We start from the raw sequence: 22,052 nt of genomic DNA on the forward strand, positions 1-22,052 counted from the left end.
GGTTATACTGTGACGAGGCTTTCTATGTAAACGAGGCTTAAGAGGTCTGATTTATCGCTTTGCTCGAGATACGGGAAGCGAACCGCCGAATCGTCGTCTACCATTCGTGTTTGGTGTTCGTTCGACGTGAATTGAGTATAGACGAGAACTATGAGTGTCGAATTCTCGCCAACGTGTGACTTTACGCGTTTCTTTCAGTGCGCTATATCCAAGGCTGCGTTCAGAAACACCACCCGGGTACCCCAGCGCATCATTCTATCCTTGTTGCTCGCCGTATGTTAAACAAGGATAAAATGATACACCGGTGCATTCGGGTGGCGTTTCTGAACGCAGCCCAAGTGAGAAGCGATGTGCAATCGTCGCGCGTCGTTGATTTGACTAGTGTAGTACCGCGCAGTGCCGCCGGGATCCGGCGCCATGTTGGTACAAGCCGCCCCGCGGATACGCAGTGGATCGCTCTTCCGCGCCGACCGTCATCGCGACGAATTTCACGAAGGCGCGTACAACGGCAGTGAGTTTGATACTAATCACGTTTAGCAGTCGCGTCGTAGATTCCACACTCGTGCGTCGACGATCGAGTAGAGACGCGTATTTCGCGAGGCGCCGGAATCTCTTGCACCGTCGCCGCGGCGCTGCCGCATCTTCGTGCGACGCGAATACACCGAGCTTCAATTCGTTATCTTCTCGCGCGCGTATGTACAATTTCACGCGTGACGCGCGGCGAGAGAAACGTTCGCGCGAAATCCCCCGTTCACGCCCGCATTCGGTCTCTCTTCTCGGGAAAAGCGCGGCCCTCTTCGCCGAAACGTTCCCGCCAATTTGCGCGACGCCATCGATCGTATCTCCGCGATCGCGGCTCTTCCCAGTGAGAAATGATTCGTCAATCGACGTCGAAACGACGTCGAATCGACATCGACACCGTCGAATTGACGTCGATTCGACTTCATTTCGACGTCGATCGACGAATCATTTCTCACTGGGTTGCTCTCGTTGCAATGGAGGCCGCGACGAATAACGTCGGGAGTGACGCGACGCGATCGTAATTATCTCCGCTTTCGCGAGTGTTGTGTTGTACCAGTGCCAGTTGGAGGATTCTGAGAGGAGGCGGCGGCCTAGAGGCATCGGGCGACAGCGCAGTAATCCTCAGGTGAATATATAATTGCCTATACATTATTCTCATGTCAACTCCATCTCGCAGATTGTTTTGTTCTCCTTTTCCTTTACTTGATTCGCGCCCGTTCGAACGACTCATGCGAGTACCGGCCGATACATGTGTGCGTACGAAGTAGAAAAGGAATGTTTTGTGTGTTCTACGAAAATTTACGTTCGCGGAACATTTCCTTCCGGAAATTATACAGTCGTTATTCACGGTAGTTGAAATGTACCGCGAATAATGGTATTCGCGTGTATTTCGTGAAACATTATTAGCTTTTTTTCTTAATGTTGCATCCTTCAAGTGTATTAATTTGAATTTTCCATTTGTGCGTTGCAGGACGATGAGGCGTCGCAATTTTACTGCTCTGCGTCGTACCGGTGAGTGAGAAGTTAAGCCTATCTTATAAATCGAGGTTAAGACCGTAAATTACTTGTATCTTTTACGGCAAAGCTGCAAGTTGATTGACCACACATTTCTCGGGACTAGAACTGGGGCACGGTTCGTGGACACAAAACTTAACAATTTCGCCGACAAAGTTTGATCTGATAGGCTACCATATTATATATTATTCCTTCTGTCGTGCACCCTACAGCTGTTCCTTGTGCAATAACTCGGAGATTTATTAAATATAACTAGGTAGATGTTTCTCTGTTCTTAAAAGCATAGGCACCATAGCCACAGATACCTGCTAAACTTATCAAACCTGTTTAGACAGTAACATATGCATTATATATTAATGACAAGTATTTATATTTTTATATGCTTATTTATATAAGTTCACGTTTTTGCAACAAGAAATGGTGACTTTCATCCCTTTTGTAAAACTTTCTCCGACAAAGTTTGATCTATTATTGTGTCATCGTCGATAGTAACCATTTTTTTAAAAGAAAATAGCGATATCTGCTAATCTAAAAATTGATCAATTCTAGATCAGCTTAATTATAAAACAATTAATTATAAATCGATTCTAGATCAGCTTAATTATAAAACATGCATAGATTACAGACTTTGAAGATAAGTTATTTCCGAAAAGTTTATCCTGTTTATGGCATGATTTACATCGTGCACTTGATACGCCAATCAAATTGTGTATTTCAACGGATATCAGCCAATGACCAAACCAATTTACTAGTTATTTACTATTTGTTACTATGTGATATGCGTATATTAAGTGCATGTGTAAACGAAGCCTATGTGACGCGATACGCGACGCGCTCAGTGGAAACGTACCCTTACCTATACACTATATGTAACATGAACTATATAGATAATATACGAATACCATGTAATCCATGTTACGGAACGTAGTATTACACATGCGCATCAGCGGCTCAGCGCCCACATATGGTCTATGAGATTTGTCACTCAATCACGCACGTTCGTGTGGAGGTTATCATTTATCTCTCAGTATTTCCTAGCACCTATTTCATCGATACAATTATCGGAGTGTACATAGGTGAGCAAGGCTTCCGAAAAGCTTGATATATATTTTTTTTTCCCAATATATAATATTCATATTTTTATAGCGGATAATTATGAGAAACTCTTACTTAAACGGTAAATTAATAAGGAGAAACTAACACACAAGAAAAATATACATTAACGTGCAATTCAATGTTAGTCGTGATAGAAAAACTAAAATTTATATTTACGTTTAAACTTTTTATGCATTAAGATTTATATGGGTTTAGATTTAGGTTAAGTGATATTATCGAAGTAATATTGTAATAACGCAAGATAACAAAATTATTTGAATTAAATAATTTGTTTTTAGTGTTTTTATTCTTGTCAGATAATATGGTAACAGCTATTGATTTTTAACTGCATAACGCCGAGAGAAATGTGAAACAAAAATTGACAAGGTCATTAATCACTTCGATAATCTTGAATCAGCCAAGTACGCGTGATCAATAGTCATATCTCGTGACCGTTTTAATGAAAGCCAACATCAAATTGTTTTATTTTTCATTAATATTGTGTAAACTTTTATCCCAAGAATTTATAGATAGATTTTCAATTTTGACTTGAGTAATACGAAAAAAAAGAGAAAGATATAAAAATATATAATTAGTGAAATATTATGAAACATTATGATGTAATATCAGTTATGTTCTTCTCAGATAGGACTAATTTGCAGTTATTAGTTACAAGAGACATTTCTGTGTGTGGGTGTGTGTGTGTAAATAAAGATAAATTTATAATATTATGATATAAATAGAATATTTTAAATTCCATTATCAAGAAACTTTTAAATTTAACAGAAGTGATGAAATCTATAAAAGGGATAGATAAGCAAAGTTTACCTGCGAGATAAACTTTTTGGAAATAACTTATCTTCAAAGTCTGTAATTTATGCATTTTTATAATTAAGCTGATCTAGAATTAATTAATTTTCAGGTTAGCAGATATCGCTATTTTCTTTAAAAAAATGGCTACTATCGACGATGACACAATAATCGATCAAACTTTGTCGGAGAAACTTTTACAAAAGGGACGAAAGTCACCATTTCTTGTTGCAAGTACGTGAACTTATATAAAGCATATAAAAATATAAATACTTGTCATTAATATATAATGCATATGTTACTGTCTAAACAGGTTTGATAAGTTTAGCAGGTATCTGTGGCTATGGTGCCTATGCTTTTAAGAACAGAAAAATATCTACACAGTTATATTTAATAAATCTCCGAGTTGCTGCACAAGGAACAGCAGTAGGTATATTGACAGCAGGAATGATATACCATATGGTAAAGAAACACGTTTTGCATGATGAGAATGAACCATGATGCTGAATATTATAATAGTAGTTTAATTGTTAAATTAAACTATCAACAAAAATAGCCAACTAGAAATACAAAAAGTACTTAGTGAATTTATGAAAAAAAAAAATGTATGTAATTTATTTTATTACCAGCTTTACTCTGACATAAATTCTGTAACCAACAACATTGATAAATTTTATTCTTATTAATTAAATATCCGCATTAGCCAAATACATTTATTAATCCTTTTACTGCGATGCATTATTAGGAGAAGAGTACATAATTGCTGTACATAGTCGCACGTCCGTTATTATGGCAATTACATTACTTACCGGAGCACAAAACTTGTCTCAGCACACGCACATTTGTATACACATATATTGTTACTGCTAGTTTATATTCAATGCCATTGCATATATATATATGTATATAATGTTCGCAGTAAAAGGATTGATGAGCACACCCAGTGAGCAATATAATAACAAAAAGAGCTCTTTAAGTACTCAGGTTTGAAAGAGAAAAAGACATTATATATATGATCATGTAAATGACATTTAAAATTTGATTTCTTATATAAAAATTTAAAAAAAGTTAAAAATTGCTATTTATGGCACTTCATATATAAAGTTCGTAAAAATATAAATCTTTTATTACAAAAACATGTAAAATAATACCCTGTGCAATAAGAGCTCGTAGTAAAGGAGCTCACTTTAATAGTAGAGAAGAGATAAAGAATTTCATGCAGGTGTATGAATTTATAATATTACGTACGCGGTTTTCTTATGAGAAAGTGCCGCATGTTCCTCCAGCAGAAATTTTGACAGGGTAACTTTAAACAGATATAAATAATATATAAAGAGCTTTCTTGAAAGACATTGTATAAAGAGATAACATATAGGAATGTCATTTTTAACTGGTCTTCGAAAAGATTTCTTAAAGAGGTCTTCCTCTCATTGTTAATGTTGTTCACTGGAAAGTTACTTTTGTTCTAGAATATTATAATAAATATATATTTTTCTCATGCAAAAGTTATACACGATTGTAATTATTATTAGAAATAAGTCCTCCCCTCGAATTAAACAACTTTTGTCAGAAACAGGTTGTTCTAAAACTCTGTGATATCGAAATATTTTGAGTAAAGTTCCAAAAGGTAAAATATGTATGTACAAGGTATCCTAAAATTCATAATTGACCTTTGAGGGGGTAAAAGAGGATACAATTTTGAGATAAAAGTTTTTGTGTTACTTTTTTCCTCGCTCACTAACAATAAGTTATTCACTAAGGCCCGTATTCCGAACCCTCTTTTATCGATAAAAGAGGGTTCAGCATACGGGCCCCAAGTTATTCACCAAGTTATTTAACAATTGAATCGATTAATCTCGTGCACACTGCAATGCTGACTCAACGGGACCTGTTAAAATTAATGACACATGAATTTATTTAAAAACAAAGTAATAACAATCAAATCAAATAATATATGGTGATATGGGCGTTGAGTGGGGCGTCGATATTGCTGTCCGACTCGGATTGCGTGAACGGAATTGATCAACTTATTATTAATTAATTCAATGAATAATGATAAGTTATATTGTTAAATACCTCAATGAATAATGACCGGAGAGAAATGTGACATAAGAATTTTCGTCTCAGAATTGTCTCCTCTTTCATTTCCTCAAAAGTCAATTATGAGTTTTGAAATGTACATTCTCGGTTGTATATTACATGTCCTTAACTAAAAATAACAAAATTTTCATTAATAAAACGTATTGTTTTATCAAATTAGTTATATCTTATTCACATTTTCATGTCTTAACGATTCATCATAATTTTCAAATTTTGTTACTATTAGGTGATTTTATAATTCTAAATATTTAATCTTTTTAGGTACAAGGATATGAGAGGAGATAAATATTTGTGTAACTATAGCTTCGGGACTGAAATCGTTTAATCATATCTTTGTACATAAAACAATAAAAATTTAACATAAATTTATTGGAAATTACCATAATATATTAGCATTTGATGTATAGGGCTAGCGCTACAGTACACATGCTTGATACTTTCTAAATTTCTTTCTGATACAGATTTATATGATTATGATCGATGTTGCAAAAATTACGCTTTTGTTTTTTTTTGTTTCAAACATTGTGAGCCCACTGCACAGAAATTTATATAGAAAAATAAGCATTAAAAATAAATGTCTCGAACAACAGAACAAATAGTATAAATTCTATGAAATTGCGTCGGTGAATTATGCCGAGAGTTTCATTAGTTGAAGCATTTTATGCTTATACTTTTATGCAAATTTCTGTGCCTTACAGTTGAATAATCAAAGATTTTTTTTTAGTATTATTCCTCAACGTTACTTGCTTTTTTACTTCATAGACATATTTGTACAGTCCCATTATCTAAATGGGCTCTGTTTGGATAATTAATATCCTATTTTATTGAAATGATTAAGTATAACTATCTTTTTATGTTGTGTGAGTGTGTGTGTCTGTGTGTGCGCGTGCGTGTGTACGTGGTATGCGTGCACGCTTGTGTATGCACGCAGACATGTATGTATATGTATCTTTATAATATACCACAATTGTATTATTTATTTTTATATAATACAGTTTCTATATTATGTTCACATTACAATTTATAAATCTATAGAATAGTTATATATTTACAAGGATATTAAACAATATAGTAAAGATATTTAAAACATTTGATAATTCATATAATGAAAGAAAGAACGAAATTTGAACAAAAATCTTATCAGAGGGATGCATTACCTAACAGTTTGCATATCTGCATGCGAAATTGCTAATAAATTTAATATGGATGTAGTTCTTTGTTTTTATACATAAAATTCTTTATATCATACAGATTTATTTCAAGGCCTACGTCACAAGTGCATCTCAATCAGAGGACATAGATATCTAATTATCAGATCTTTGCAATTCAAGAACGATAATATGTATGTATATACGATATATCCATATCCATATATGTATATATTCATATATACAACATTCATATATTATTGTTCTTGATATATATTTTGCGTAATATTCTGCAACTTGTTGTATCGCAATGACATAAATTTTCAAAGTTTATCGGATTTAAGAATTCCGGGGGGGATAGACATTGTTTTTTTTCATATATTTGAAAAATTTTGAGATAATTTCTCCATGATTTATTATATAACATGGCGACTATTTGTATTAGACCATTGCAGTCATATTTATCTTAGCCGTATTTATAGCCAATACATTATTGCAAAGCAATAACAGAGAGGAGACATAATTAAAAGAACAAATGGAAACAATTTTATGTGATGTAATATTAATATGTGTTTAAAAAAATATTGGATTTGCAACTGCTGTCAATATCATTCTGACGTCACGTTCTTTTGGGGTATTGTATGAAATTTTATATATGAAAACTGTATCATATTATCCATTGGTTGTTGTAATATCAATATAAAAATAAATTGTGTAATTAAATCCCGTTTTACTCATATGGGCCTAATCTAAATGCATAGTACTTAACTTCTATAACTGTGATGGACTAATAATATTATAGTATATTTATTTGTGGAAACAGTATTATATGTTTATGGATGCTTTGCATGTGTTTATCAGTCGATTGTATTCCATGTTGTACGAAGAAAGACGGAATAATAAACTTTGCGGAAAGAACACAAGAGATCAGAATGTATTACAAAATAAATACAATTTCTTCTGTTCATAAAAAAAAATGATATTTGTGATGCATCATCCAAGAGATAAAAAAAGACTAAAATTTAAAATTTTTACTTTAGAAATTACATGTAATGAATTATAATCATATTGCAAAAATGATTACAAACGCTGTGTATATATGTACACAGAATATACATTATATGCATCACATGTATCATATAATGTATATGTACATACATATTATATAAAACACACACAGACACACACACACACACACACATTATATGTATATAGCATATGTATACAGCAGACCCCTATATAACATGACAGAAAAATTGTGGCAATGCTCATATAGCACAGTGAAAAAAAATTGAGAAAATATTACAAGATTGTCTCTTCATTTTGAAATAAAAGAAATTTTGGGAAGTAACAAAAAGAATTAGTTCCTGAAAACGCAAGAAGCCTTTAAACACTTTTAAACAACACCAATAATAGAGACGAAACAGATGACTTTTCAAGTTATAAAATAACAGACAAACATTGGAAAAAAGATTATTTATTTTATATTCTTTATAATAAACCCTTCCATCTTATGTGTATGTATGTGGGACGTTCCACGTCAAGTGGGACAAGCATGGGGGCAAAATTTATTAAGTCAAAATAAGATATTCGAGGACTTAAAATTTTCGTTTTCAAATGTAGTTTAAGAAAAAGGTTTTTTTTATAAATAAAAACGGCCGTTCCAATATGGCGACTGGAGTAGATGAAAAACTTGTTAAAGACATTGAAATGTTTGGTTGCTGGTTTGATTTTTTCAAAAGACCTTCTTTTTCTTGAACTACATATGAAAATGAAAGTTTTAAGCTTCCGAACATCTTATTTCGATTTAATGAATTTTGTCCACACACTTCTCCTATTTGATGTGGAACGTTCTATATACACGTGCGCGTGCGTGTGTGTATGTATATGTGAAAAAGATAAATATATAAAAGATGAAAGGACTTACTAAAAAGATATATATACATATATAAATGTTTCCACATACATACAAAATCTATATATAGCTTATGTGACTCGTACAACATAGATTCATATAACACAGTATACATCTTTCGTGTTATACAGGAGTTTTATTGTGCGCGCGCGCGCGTGTATGTGTGTACGTGTGTGTAATTCCATATTTTTATTTTTTCATTCTTGCAATATAAGTATAATATATGTATGTAGTTTAAACAAGATATTTATAATTACCAGCAATTAAAAATATATGCCTAATTAAGAAACATTTATTAATTAACAGATATAATTGTTATTCTTAAATATTATATATTGAAATAAATCATGATAATTACCATGGCATGTCAGTTTGCTATATAAGTCCTCTTTTTATCTAATCATAATTGTTCTCACAGCATGAACGAAACACACATTAAACGTAGTGCACTTATTTATACGTTTTATACTGCTTTTATCTGCTTGTACTGTTATTTGTTGACTATATCAAAGTAACAAATGTAAAGTTCAGAGAAACACAGTTGAGATAATTCAATTAAAAAGAAAACTAGTCCTTGTTCGGTGAACTTTAAAAAACTGCAACACTATATGACGTTAAAAAAGAAACAATGCCTGTACAATTGGCACGCTTTGTCTGTCAGTAAGGAGTATTAGAGAATGTAAAAAAGTTTGCTGTCATTTGACTTCTCATAAGTGTAAATAAATGCACTTATTTAAATTACGCAAGTCGTAATACACTCCTTACAAACAAAGACCTTTGGCCAGAGTAATAAGTTTTTGGATAAGGCTTTTCAATATACATTCTAACTTCTTTTCCTAAAAAGAAACAATTTTATCTTTATTTCACCATTATTTTTCTTTCTCCTGTTATTCTCTCGCTGACACGCATGCACATACAGAACACATCTGTATGCTATTACCATTCACATTTCAAATTATCCGTCAACTTCTCTAATGCTGTATCTCTGTTGTTGTATGAATAGTCTTGACACTTTAAAAAGTTGTCGTTCACCAGCTTATGTATATACATCCATTTAAATATTTTACTTTACAGATTAACAACGGGCCTTAAGCTGTGAGGCCATTGAATAGTTGTTGCAGTTCATCTCTTGTAGAACACTTATTTAACTGTAGAATAGTTTTGTTGAGGATTTTGATTTGAAGACACCCATGTGTTAAATACATCTCTGAAATATATAATAAAGATATAAATAAGGATGTAAATACAGGATAAAGAAAAGTTAGAAAATAGACATACAAGAAAAACCTCTGTGAATTAGAAATATATCACAATCAATCATAGAGCAAAGACTAAAATGCAATAAACTTTGTTCATTTGATATATTTCTTTATATGTATAAAATGTACGAATTAATATATGATACGGAAACATAATATTCTTGCTAACCTGCAATGGCTGACCACACACTCGTTGCTGCAATATTCATCCTCCCATTCATTATTGGATATAGCAGGATTGGGACAACCCTGATGTATACAAGGTGGTGGTCCTTGTCCTGTCATAGCCACTTGTGAAGGATTTACTGGCGACGAAGAACTAGATAAAGTTTCAGACTTTATCGATAAATCTTCAGATTTTATAAATTCTGCTCTAGGTGGACTTGTATGTATTATTTGTTGCTGCTGTTGCTGCTGCACTTGTACCTGTTGTACTTGCTGTTGTTGAGGCACCTATAAATGTTATCAATATTTTTCAGTATAAAAACATACATAGATACACACAAAAGTACATTTGATCCACAGCTCAAAGTAAAATTATTACAATATTTAGAAAGTATTATTTGAAATTGAACTTACTCTAATATTATAACAATAAATTATGTACTGAAACCTATTGTGCAACTCAGTATGTTGAAAACAAACTCTGCAAGGTGTTAATAAAAAAACTACTAGATTTTATACAAAATCTGTTATACAATATTATTGATAGAATGCTGACTGAAATGTAGCAAAGTTTATCCTTAAAATATGATGTCAAATCAACAATCAAATAAAAATCAGATAGACTTTGATATACTTGCTAGATAAATTAACAGTAAAAATGGAGTAAAATCTATGTTCGACATTCTGCTTAATTTTTCCTGCTAATTTGCTATCGAGTTATGTTGTACATTTTATCAACAAAACATGAGCTTAATGTGGATAAAATTAATATCAATTGTATACCAATTTTTCATCAAATTTGTTGTCGATCTACTGGTTTATTGCGGACAGTTCATTTATTAGATATGTAGAAGGAATCATCTGTTGGATATTCAGAAGAAGATGCTCAAATTTGTTACTAATGCATAGCATACATTTTAATTAAAATACTTTTTTGCACATATATGTATTATAACTAATTAGTAATTAACAGAAAACATTCCCATAACTCTATTACATTTACATTTATATTTGTATGTAAGTCATTAAATATTTAAATAAAATTAATAAAATGCAATCAAAATATATTTTTGTAAATTTCAATGAATAAGATAAAATACAAATGTAAGTCTATAAAACTTAAAAAATAGTCTTAATTATGAATTTAAATTTTATTTTCCAAAATTCGAATATAGATATTAAATAAAATAAATTTTTCGTTGAATACATATATGTTCAATTTGAGCATTAAGGCCTCAAAAACGATATGTATTGCAAGATACTCTCGATTACCACTTCTGAAAGGGAGCGATCGAACAGAAACCAACGATTTTTGGTTGGATTTAAACTCGGAATTTTGGCTTATTGCAGCAGCATACATCTCTTTGCACCATGATCGCCACCAACTGTATTGAATAACAAATGAGAAAGAAGATCATATATTAACCTGCATGTATTGCTGTTGTGAAATCTGCTGTTGCATATGCTGCTGTTGTTGTGTTATGTGCGGTGGTGCCATTACATTGCCCATTAAACCCTATAAAAAATAAGAATATTTATGTTCTTGGCTGGAATTTTGTTCATATTTTTTATCTTGACTTGCATTACTGGATTATGAATTATTTAGAATCAGAAAAACAAAATGAGTGCCTTCATATATTAGTTTTTATACATAATACAATCAATGTTTTACTTATTATATATTATTATATAATAAACGAAATTATAGTTTAATTTTATTTGCAAAACAAGTATACAATTAGATTATAATTTCAATTTCAAGGAAATTAGATTATGTTATGTTCAATTATGCTTGTCTTTGTCATGTTTGATTTTTTCGAAAATTCTATTGCATATTTACTAAATCATACTTGTTGTTGAGGATTTCCTTGCATAGCTAAATGATGGGGTGACTTTTTATTAACAGCCATTTGTTGCTGCTGTTGTTGTTGCTGATGCTGCTGTTGAGGTGACGAAGGTTGATGCTGAGGGCTATAAACTTGATATGTAACATTTCCTGGCGGAGTATTGTTGGCATAGCTTGTGTACCCGCTATATTGCATTTGTTGTTGTGGCTGTTGTGTTTGCTGTTTTTGTTCATTTTCACCTGCACCTTTGCTCACCAGAGATGCTCTGTATGCCGCAAGAGCTTTCAAATATTCCTTCTTAGCTGCCTCGGTTTTCTTTTTATAATACTATATAAAAATTTATACTTTTTTATACTCAATACTGATGGTATTAAAATTAGTCGAGTATACAATTATATTAAGTAGCATTTGCCACAATCGCTGGAAACGATACTTGATTCTATAATCATTAAGTGAATAATAGAAATACATAAGATTATACAGATCTTAAATACTTACATTTTTATGTTCAATGTCTAACGCATCCCACATTGACGCAACGATTTTTGATACTTCTCCAAAGCTAGCATTTGGATGTTTTCCCTTAATTACTGCCTGAGTATCTCTGAAGAAAAGGGCGTATGCTGATACGGGTCTGAAAATCAATAACCAGCATAAGTTTTATGACAAACGATTACGTTTAAAGAGATTACAATTTTTAGAAATGTATTATAGCGTTTTTACACACATTAGTATCGCAATTATCATAATGGGAGAAAATGTTTCAAATATTAAAGAGACAACAATTGCTACAAGTATTGTAATCATTTAAATTCGACAATGTCTTGAGAATATGATCAATTTTAATTTATTATCCCTATAATGCTCTCAATTATTTTTAATTATTTCTCCTGTTTCTAATGAATCTTTATATCGTCACCGTTTTGATAGGAATATCGATATGTTTTATTTCTAATTGAAAAATATTAGAATAATATTTTTTTCTCTCTCCACATCCCTCCCTTTTCTTTTCCCCCCTCTCTCTACTTCGTTCTATTTGCTATGACGAGTCTCGTTCTTTTCCTTCATTTGTCATTCTGCTTATTCTAACATATTCTATATTGTGGTGGTGGTAGTGTAGTCCTACATTTACAACAATAATGACGGCTGGTAATTTACAGCAGTAATAATTCATACCGTTAATGTGAAACTATTACGAATGTAGACATAACACATTGACCTAATATAGCTTCAGTTCTGTGTGCTGACTATGTACCTATTTATATTTATCGTATATGAATACGAGTTAATACTAACGGAACTAAAATATATTTTGTTTATCAAAATTTGCTGCGATATCAAAAAATAAAATTAGCGATACTTGTTCTATTATTACTAGACAAGAAGGAAGGTGGAAGAAACGTTGAAACAATATCATTTTTGCCAACCTCTTAAAAAAAAAAGCCGGATATTTCAGACTTTTTTATTACTTCATAAAGCTCGAAATATTGTTACTTACTTCTGTGGCTCGTTAGGATCTCTCTTCTTCTTTTTCTTCTGTGGCTTCGTTTTTCTTTGATTCTTCGCTCCAACGTCAGCTGGTTCTGGCGACGGTGGCTCACGTTTGACCATAGCAATCTGGATAGGAAAAGACATTTAAAGAACACTTGGAATGTCTTTTAATAAACCCAAAATTATTTTGGAAAAATTATTAATTTCTATTGCTATAAACAGTATTGTCCATGCAATATTCACATATAACGTGTGTTATTAGCGTTTAAAAAGTATATAAATAGTGACTGATATACACCGATGTGTATAATAAACAGATAAAATATATACATATACGACACGAAAGAAGTAAATTTTGTATTTTTATCGGGTTGGGTTTTATGTCGAGTTTTAATTTTTGTGAATTATATATTTTTGCTTTATGCGGTAAAAAACGTATGGTATATTATTAACTTACAAATAGATTCTAAGTATGTTGAGACGGTAGAGGTATAGTTTTACCTGTTAAAAGTTAAGTTGCTTGTGTACAATCACTTTCAAAAGTTATGTCATGACTTCATATTTTCTTTGTACACAAATTGCAAACTAGTGAGGTATATTTCAATAATACATTTTCAAACTTGCGGCCACTCTGAGGTTGCTGCAATATTGCCACTTTTCGGTATATCGAGAAATTTTTTAAGTTGTTTGGTAAAACTATTAACTAAAAAAAACGAGTCTCCTAGTGAAGTTTAAAAATTGGTATGAAAAATTATGTAGTTTTATTCGTTCTACTTGCAAAATTTCATATTATTTTCATCATTTTTCACTGAGGTATAATAAGTTTTCTTCCATTCTCCATAAGACTACATGTAATTTGATTATTTGATGTAACGAGCTTCCTAAACAGTCTCAAACTTTGACAGAATTTTTTATGATAAAATCTACAGAATCTATTTAGATTCCAAAAGTTTTCGTCATTTTTATCGTAATCGTTTAGTCTCAACATCTTAGACAACTATTTGTGAGACAAATTACTCGAACAAAGACATTGCACAGATATTATGCGCGATTTGACTCACCATTCCACCAGAATGTGGAGTGCTATCATCACTATCTTCACTGGTCGTAGTGTTGTTATTCGTCTCTGGGATATTATTGGCTTGCATAGCAGTCGGACTGCCTCCGGTAGGACTTCTGTACTGCATTTGTTGTTGTTGTTGCTGCTGCTGCTGCTGCTGCAGTTGCTGCTGCTGCTGCTGAGAATGCATATACTGCATATGCTGCATCTGCTGCACCTGTTGCTGCTGCTGCTGCTGTTGCAACATCAGCAATTGTTGTCCGCTGTGTTGTTGCTGGCGTGGGGAACTCATTGTCGCGTACGAACCTTGCGAGTTGCCATATGCCGAGCTGTAAGCAAACGAAAAAGAAGTTTCGGTTAGAAAAAATAATTATATGTCGAAAGTATGTAATTGCGGCATTAAGAGATAAAATTTGCTCGTACATGAAAATTGTAAATTTAGAACATCTAATTCTAATGCGAATATTGTTAATTCATCTCGTGTCTACTCGTTGGAGCTGAAGCTTTTTGAGATCTCTACCGTGAAGTAATCATAAATTTTTAATGCTATTGTGCTAGCTACCTTGTGATTTTCGGGCATCAAGGAGAAAAGGAAATTGTTTGCGAACGCTCCTTCATATGCAATGTTAAAAGTTTGCGTGACTTAAGCTCGTAAATTCGCGCAACGATAACCATAGTGGAAATCGGCCTTTGGCAAAGATGCGCATTGCGAATGCAATTCGAATTCAACGGAAGGAAATGAATACGTATGACGTGATATATATACAGTCAGAATATCTTCATTATCTTCATTAATGCAAATTAGATAACTTTTGAGATATGAGTGGGTGCTGCGTCAGCGTTGGAGGATTTACGGCTTATCTAATATCATTTTCTTTTTGTCCTCCTTCTGACTTCAACTCGAAGATTCCTAATGTTTTTACTTCTTCTTTCTCCAAGGGATCTACAAGTTGTTGCACAAAAACATCGAAACCTTTTTGAAACTCTTCCATAAAATCAGATTTTTTATCTTTTACCTGTTCTGTTTAATCACATTAGAAAATAAATATCTCAAAAGAGACTATGATTTGATTGCTGGATAAAATAAATTTATAAAAAATTTCAAGAGCAAAGTTGTAAAGAATTCACCTTTTCTAAATATAATTAAAATTAAAGAGGAAAGCTGAAAAAATAGTAGCAATTAAAATATAGTCACATACAAGAAAACAGAATAAGAAGAAAGATGATTCGAATATGTTGAATTGGTGAGAGAAAGGATAATAAAGCTGAGAAAAAGGAATATAAAGATATATGTCGATCACATGTTTTAAAGTCACATATAAAAATTTAAAAATATTCCAGTGAAGCACTAAAAAGCCCGTTTTCATACCTTATTTAATATTTTTTTTAATTTTAAAGTATAAATAGCCATTTAGCTTTGTAAGTGCATAGTTAATATAGTATTATTTAATTTAAAAAATAAACTACGGTGATAAAACCTTTTTCCAAAATTAAGCTACTTTAGAAGATGAGTGGGAAAGTCTTTTGTCAGACAAAATAATTAAATTTGCAGCTACAGTACCGAGATTAATAAAAAGGTGATTAAGAGTGACGGAAAAGGGGATCTAATAAATTTTTTATTAAAAAAAATATATTTTTCGTAGAACTTCAAACATTTAATATTATTTTTTATTTCGGCACAAAATAATAAAAGTCTGTTCGATTATAATGCATAATGCGACTCGCATTTCGTGTAATGGACATTCTGAATTTCAACTGTCGACCGGTAGTTACCGGTAGTGTAAAATCATAAGATCGATTTAAGAAGAAAATTCGTTGAAAAAGATATTGAAGCGTTCGCCTTAGTTAGGCATTGTTTTCGTATAATGATCGAGTTTAATCTTCTAGAAATTACTAATTCTAATACGTAAACAGCGGTGGGTTATCGTTGTATGAACAGTATTTTTACTGTGCCTCAATAGCCATTTGTACGATACTTGTTGCTAATACTATCTATCGATCTGTCTATAAGGTTGCGTCAGCTACACGATACAACATTCTGCATAAGAGCGTAGCTATTGGTGGCCTATGCGTCACGTTATGCACAAGATAATTGCGCTTAGATAACTATTGGCGATATATACAGGGTGTCCGGTAACTACCGGACCACCTTTCGCGAGCAGACAGAATACGGGTTGAACCGAGGAAACAAGTCCTGCACGGTTTTGCGATTATAAGGCAATAAATAATGAGTTATTAATTATTGAAGATCCGTCAATCTGTCAATATAAAAGCCGATTCCTTAACTGGTTCACGAGTTCTTTAACTTTGCATGATTTCTTAGCGGAGTGGTAGCATATTCCCGCTATTATAACGAGAATTATAAGGAGGCAACGTTGACAATATTCTGCAACTTCGTTTGTAAATAAGTGAAATAGTGAGAAACGTTTCAATCTGCGTGCGTCCGCAAGATTCAGCGAGAAGAGTTAGCCAGTGGTTACCGTTGCTACGCGCGCGAGTAAAGTATTGGGAGGGGGGGGGGGGAAATTTTTATAAGCAACTATTCGTTGCTGCTAATTACACATCGCTCCTTCCAATGTCTCACGAGTGGCGATCCGGTGACCTCTGTGAAGTTGGCATCTCTTGTCTCAAAAAATCTTTTTTTTTCAGTTCTGAATGCACCCCGAAGAGTTCTAGAGTTCCTTATCAATTTAAAAAATAGTTCGAATTAACCTAAAAAAGTTAAATTTGAAACTTGGGGATGCCAACTTCACGAAATAAAATCTCGAAATCAGCGATAACACTAAAAGTATTGGAAATATTTAACTTTGCCATTAGGATTTCCTTTAGAACTCTTGAGGGGCTACCCAGAACTCCCCAATAGAACTGCTGGAACTGTTAAAAAATTTTCCTCCTTCGGGACTTGGAAATTTTTCGAACCGAAGGACGAAAAATCGCGAGAACTTTTTATTCGTCGGTCCGTAGTCCTTTGAACCTTAATAGTTCTCGAAAATTTTGATTCTTAACATTTTTTATAGCTTGTATATAATAATTTGCTACGACCGACGAATAAAAAGTTCAAAAGTTCTCGCGATTTTTTATACTTCGGTTCGAAAAATTTCCAAGTCCCGAAGGAGGAAAATTTTTTAACAGTTCCAGCAGTTCTGTTGGGAGTTCTGGGTAGCCCCTCAAGAGTTCTAAAGGAAATCCTAATGGCAAAATTAAATATTTCCAATACTTTTAGTGTTATCGCTGATTTCGAGATTTCATTTTGTGAAGTTAGCATCCCCAAGTTTCAAATTTAAATTTTTTAGGTTAATTCGCCAGAACTATTTTTAAAATTGATAAGTAACTCTAGAACTCTTCGGGGTGCATTCAGAACTGAAAATTTTTTTTTTTTTTTGAGACATGAGGTGCCAACTTCACAGAGGTGATCCGGCGGTTACCGGACACTCAGTACGTCCGCTTCGATTCACGGTGCACCGGGCAGCGTCGATAGCGTGCGCTTAGATCGAACTTTTACCCAACATATTTACCTCTCTCTAATCAAATTGATTACAGTATATAATTTAAATAGTAAAATACGCCCGCTCGATATTCCGCGGTGCCTGTGGGCGAAGGGTGAAGGGCCGAGGGAGTCATCGCACTGTCATCTCTCATATATCGGGAATGTTTGCTCGGTAAAAAAATTTCGATGTTCTAAATTGCGGTTTGTAAGGGCACGTAATGGCAGGTTCTCACGAACGTTACTCGGTAGGCTTTAATACACGGTAAATCATAGCCTCAGTTACTTCTTGCATAGATGTGCGTGCACGCAGGCACGCAGGCATGCAGACACGCACGTACATACGCGTACATGTACGCGCGTATACATTCATTCGTTCGTATACAACGGACGAGTTTCCTTCGTTTCGCCTAGAACAAAGAGAGGAACGCTTCGTCCCGCGAGAAGACATAATTCTAACGGCGGTGAGAAGTAATATGAAACATTGTGTAGAAAATATTGTTGGAGAAACAAAGGCAGGAATCGCGCACCGACTCCTCCGATCTCTCGCTGATTAAGTTCCAGTCTATTACGGAATGATACGGTTTGCTTAACTCTTAACGCAACGGATTTCCATTGGAATCACACCTAACGCACATGCATATATCACGATGTCAACCTTGCCTCTACCTCGCCCGCTGCTACGACAAAACGAAAATATATGACTTCCCTGTATCAACTTGAACATTGCGGGATTAAGGACGCACCGGTGCTAACGTTCTAACATTGAAATTTCCCATGAAAATTTAATAGATCGTTTGTATTTCTTATCTGAATACGCGTGTAAAGGCTAAAAGCTAAATAAAAAAAAATAAAGCCGATTCCTTAACTGGTTCACGAGTTGTTTAACTTTTAATTTTGCACGAATTCTTACGAAGTAGCAGCATATTCCCACTATTATCAAGAGAATTGTAAGAGGGCAACGTTGGCAATATGACCGATCTCTTTCGCAAGGTCGTATTTCGATTTTACGCAATTTTCGGTTTTTCTGCTTGAACACTCATTTAGGACCAGAACGAGTGTTTAAATAGAAAAACCGGAAATTATGTAAAATTGAGACACGACATTGCGAAAGAGATCAGTCGATATTCCTCGTTTGCGAGTAAATCAAATACTAAGAAACGTTTCTAAAAAAAGTTTATTCATTAACCCGTTATTGCCGAGTTATTAATTAAAAAATGTAAAATTTCGAAAACGATTATGACAAAGTGCTAGAAAAATGTCAATTACAAATTTATTTAGATTTTGTATTTTTATGCGTTTTTAAAGGCTACTTCGATCAAACTCTAATTAATTATTGATTAATTCGGCCAACAGAGTTGCCGACATGACGAAACAATAAAAACACATTTTGTATTAGAAAGGAAGAGAGAGAAAGACCCCTTGTTAGGAGAAATGCCGCAATACTAAAAGTTAATCGTCGATTTAGCTTTAACCAGAGTTTGGTTAAAATGACCCTCAGGTCCGGTTTCACCAAACGTCGCTTAACTTTAATCTTAGTTTAATTCATGTGTGTCTCTTTCTGAAGTAACCGTTGGAAAGAGACGAAGAACGAATGAAGCTGAAGTCAAACGACGTGGGCGAAACCGGCTCTCGGTATCTCATTCGATATCTGTTATACCTTAAATATTACTAATATATAGAACGTTTTGAAATACACATTCAAAAGTTTTGGGCCGACGATCATAAAATTTGCAAATATATTTATTTCTAAAGCCATATATCATGGTAATTAGTATTATTGAAGTCCTTTACACGATACGAGCACATAATGTAGTGCGCACTTTCTATTTTTCGAAGGTAAAGATATGCGCATATCTTTACCCTCAAAAGAAGAGAACTTCATATCAATTTTAAATTGAAATAACTTGTGTGAGATTGCACAGTCAGTGCATCCTTATGGGAATAATTGAGAGCCTCCGTGCAAGATGCAAGTCAAAACATCTCCATTTTGAGAAAAGCGATTGTTTAATACATAGTAACCGACAAATTAGCGAAATAAAAACTTATGCCGTATGTAAAAGTTCCGTTTTTTTCCATATTATCATAAAAGTCAGTTAAATCGGAGTCATAATCGTCGCTATTCACGATGGTCGCCATCTTGCTGTCTATTCAGTGTGAAAGGGGAATCGAGAGTCACGCTAGAAAAATTGGAAAACATTTTTGGTGGGTTCTTTGAACGCTCTTTTCATTGTCCAACTTGGCAAACTTATGAAGTAGTAAGTTAACTTATCTTCCTTCTGGAAAAAATATGGTGCAAGTCGACTTTTCACAAGAATAACGTACAAATGAACGAGATCTCGATCTCTGATCGCGCTACACACTGTGCAGCAACGATCAAAATTGGCTTTACTCAAATTGCTGTAGGACAGTGCGCAGTAACGAGATAAGCCGAATTTCCATAATTTGGAGTTATGCAAACGGTACGCCGCGACGGTTTGCGCGATGTTTGCTGTATATACTACGTATAAGAGAGTGTATATCGCTAATTCAATAATTTTCCATTCGCAGAATTTCGCCGAGTTTCCCGAAGTTAACGTGTAAATTGTTATTAACGTTGCAAAACCGACTCGGTGCTGGGGAGAAGAAACGTAATTTCGGGCTCTCGCTTATTCCCACGTATCAATTTTAATAGACACGGCCTTCCTTTTCATGGAAAACAAAGCCTTACGTGTCTTAATGGGGTAATGATGCTCAATCGTAGCGGAATGATTTCTAGTCGCGGAGTAAGCGAGTCGAGTGCTTTCATAGTGTCATTGGCATCGTTCAACGATCATATAAGATAGCCAAGAGTGTTCGATGTTCATTAATCTTGCTTTGTTACGCCTCAGGCCATGTATCTTCTGATCATTGCCATCTGTTCGAATTCCGTTCGAGCTCCATTCGAGCTCGAAGAATAAGGAAAGCATGACATTTTAAAACTCTCTCTCTCTCTCCCCCCCCTTCTATCTCCCCTTTCCTCCCTCTTCTTCCCTGTCCCCCTCTTTCTCGAATTTCTTTCAATTATCGCCGCACTCCTCATCTCGCTGTTGTCCTTAATTTACAAAGTCACGAGCTAGAATCTGATTACGAGCTTTTTCCGCATTTTATTTTGCCTTCGTCATAAATTATTGTACGTATACTTGTATAGATACGCGGTTGAAAAGTGCATGAATTCAGTGCACAAAATCAAGGTCTAATTTATACCGTTAACATTAACGGTAACTTGAAGAATTGAGTCGTACTCACCTGACATTGATCGGTTGCATCGAATGCTCTTGCTGTAAATAGAGCTGTTGCTGATATCCACTAGCGTCCAGACTAAGACCGTCCGGTGATTGTTGCATACCGCTACCTTGCATTATCTACAAGTATATGTAAAAAGCGCGAGTAATACATTAATCCGTACATAAGAAAGTTACATAGCTTAGAAAAAATTCTTAATTGCAATCGGATCAATTTCTTGATCGCTCAATCTTGGGTGGGCATCATGAAGTATGAAGCGACGTAGCCTCGCAATTATTCAGAGTATTCACTTTTTTATCATAATATTAATATAAATACTATAATTATAAGAAGATCCTTGAAAATAATGTCTTGCTGTGAAAGAATATTACGCGAGAATTAATTATTTCCCTCGAGGCTTTTCTCGTTGATGAAGTTCATGGAATTTTTACTGCGCGTTTCAACATCTCTTTATCTCTTTTTATCTCGAGGTCGAAACGAGAGGGACGAAACGATGAGCGTGCGTCTAAAAATAATGTCTTGAACGTTACATGAATAACGCCCGAATGCGGAAGTTGTTAAATGGCTGATACATCATTCTGACATCGTTCTTTTTTTTCGCGTTTTCTTTTTCAAGTCGCATGTATCTGCATATATATATATATATATATATATATATATATATATATATATATACAGGGTGTTTCAGGGTTAAATGTCCTAACTTAAAATATGAACTTAGGACCTCAAAACAAGAAAAAACTTTCCTCTGGAGACATGTCCGTAAACGCTTTGTTTAAGAGATATTGACATCTAAACATTTTTTCATTATAAAATTTTATGAAATTGTTATCGGGTTATAATAAATAATTTAATAGTGTGCTTCAACTACTTTATTA

The 22,052-nt window shown here is 33.7% G+C and overlaps 2 protein-coding genes across 5 annotated transcripts in view; one reads left to right on the forward strand and one right to left on the reverse strand.

Annotated features, from left to right (window-relative positions):
• The first annotated feature begins 2,454 nt into the window (after positions 1-2,454).
• On the forward strand, positions 2,455-4,950 carry LOC105568277. The gene is made up of 3 exons (XM_012023807.1): positions 2,455-2,612; positions 3,554-3,675; positions 3,755-4,950. Exons 2-3 carry the CDS (start codon positions 3,585-3,587, stop codon positions 3,940-3,942), a joined length of 279 nt encoding a protein of 92 aa, XP_011879197.1. The 5' UTR covers positions 2,455-2,612; positions 3,554-3,584; the 3' UTR covers positions 3,943-4,950.
• A 3,969-nt stretch (positions 4,951-8,919) lies between these two features.
• The window catches only part of LOC105568280 (TOX high mobility group box family member 3-like), an 84,563-nt gene continuing 71,430 nt past the window's right edge, over positions 8,920-22,052 (reverse strand). For all 4 annotated transcript variants that reach the window (XM_012023812.1, XM_012023811.1, XM_012023814.1 and 1 more), the window contains 8 exons: positions 21,178-21,293; positions 14,428-14,755; positions 13,374-13,492; positions 12,374-12,509; positions 11,879-12,202; positions 11,455-11,544; positions 10,033-10,316; positions 8,920-9,811 (listed from right to left, as the gene is read on the reverse strand). In XM_012023812.1, the coding sequence (XP_011879202.1) occupies positions 9,745-9,811; positions 10,033-10,316; positions 11,455-11,544; positions 11,879-12,202; positions 12,374-12,509; positions 13,374-13,492; positions 14,428-14,755; positions 21,178-21,293 (1,464 nt within the window). In that variant the 3' untranslated portion in view covers positions 8,920-9,744. The remainder of the gene's footprint in view (positions 9,812-10,032; positions 10,317-11,454; positions 11,545-11,878; positions 12,203-12,373; positions 12,510-13,373; positions 13,493-14,427; positions 14,756-21,177; positions 21,294-22,052) is intronic.

Source organism: Vollenhovia emeryi, unplaced genomic scaffold, assembly GCF_000949405.1.
Source record: "Vollenhovia emeryi isolate VEMERY1.0 unplaced genomic scaffold, V.emery_V1.0 DF939130.1, whole genome shotgun sequence".
NCBI classification, from domain to species: Eukaryota; Metazoa; Arthropoda; class Insecta; order Hymenoptera; family Formicidae; genus Vollenhovia; species Vollenhovia emeryi.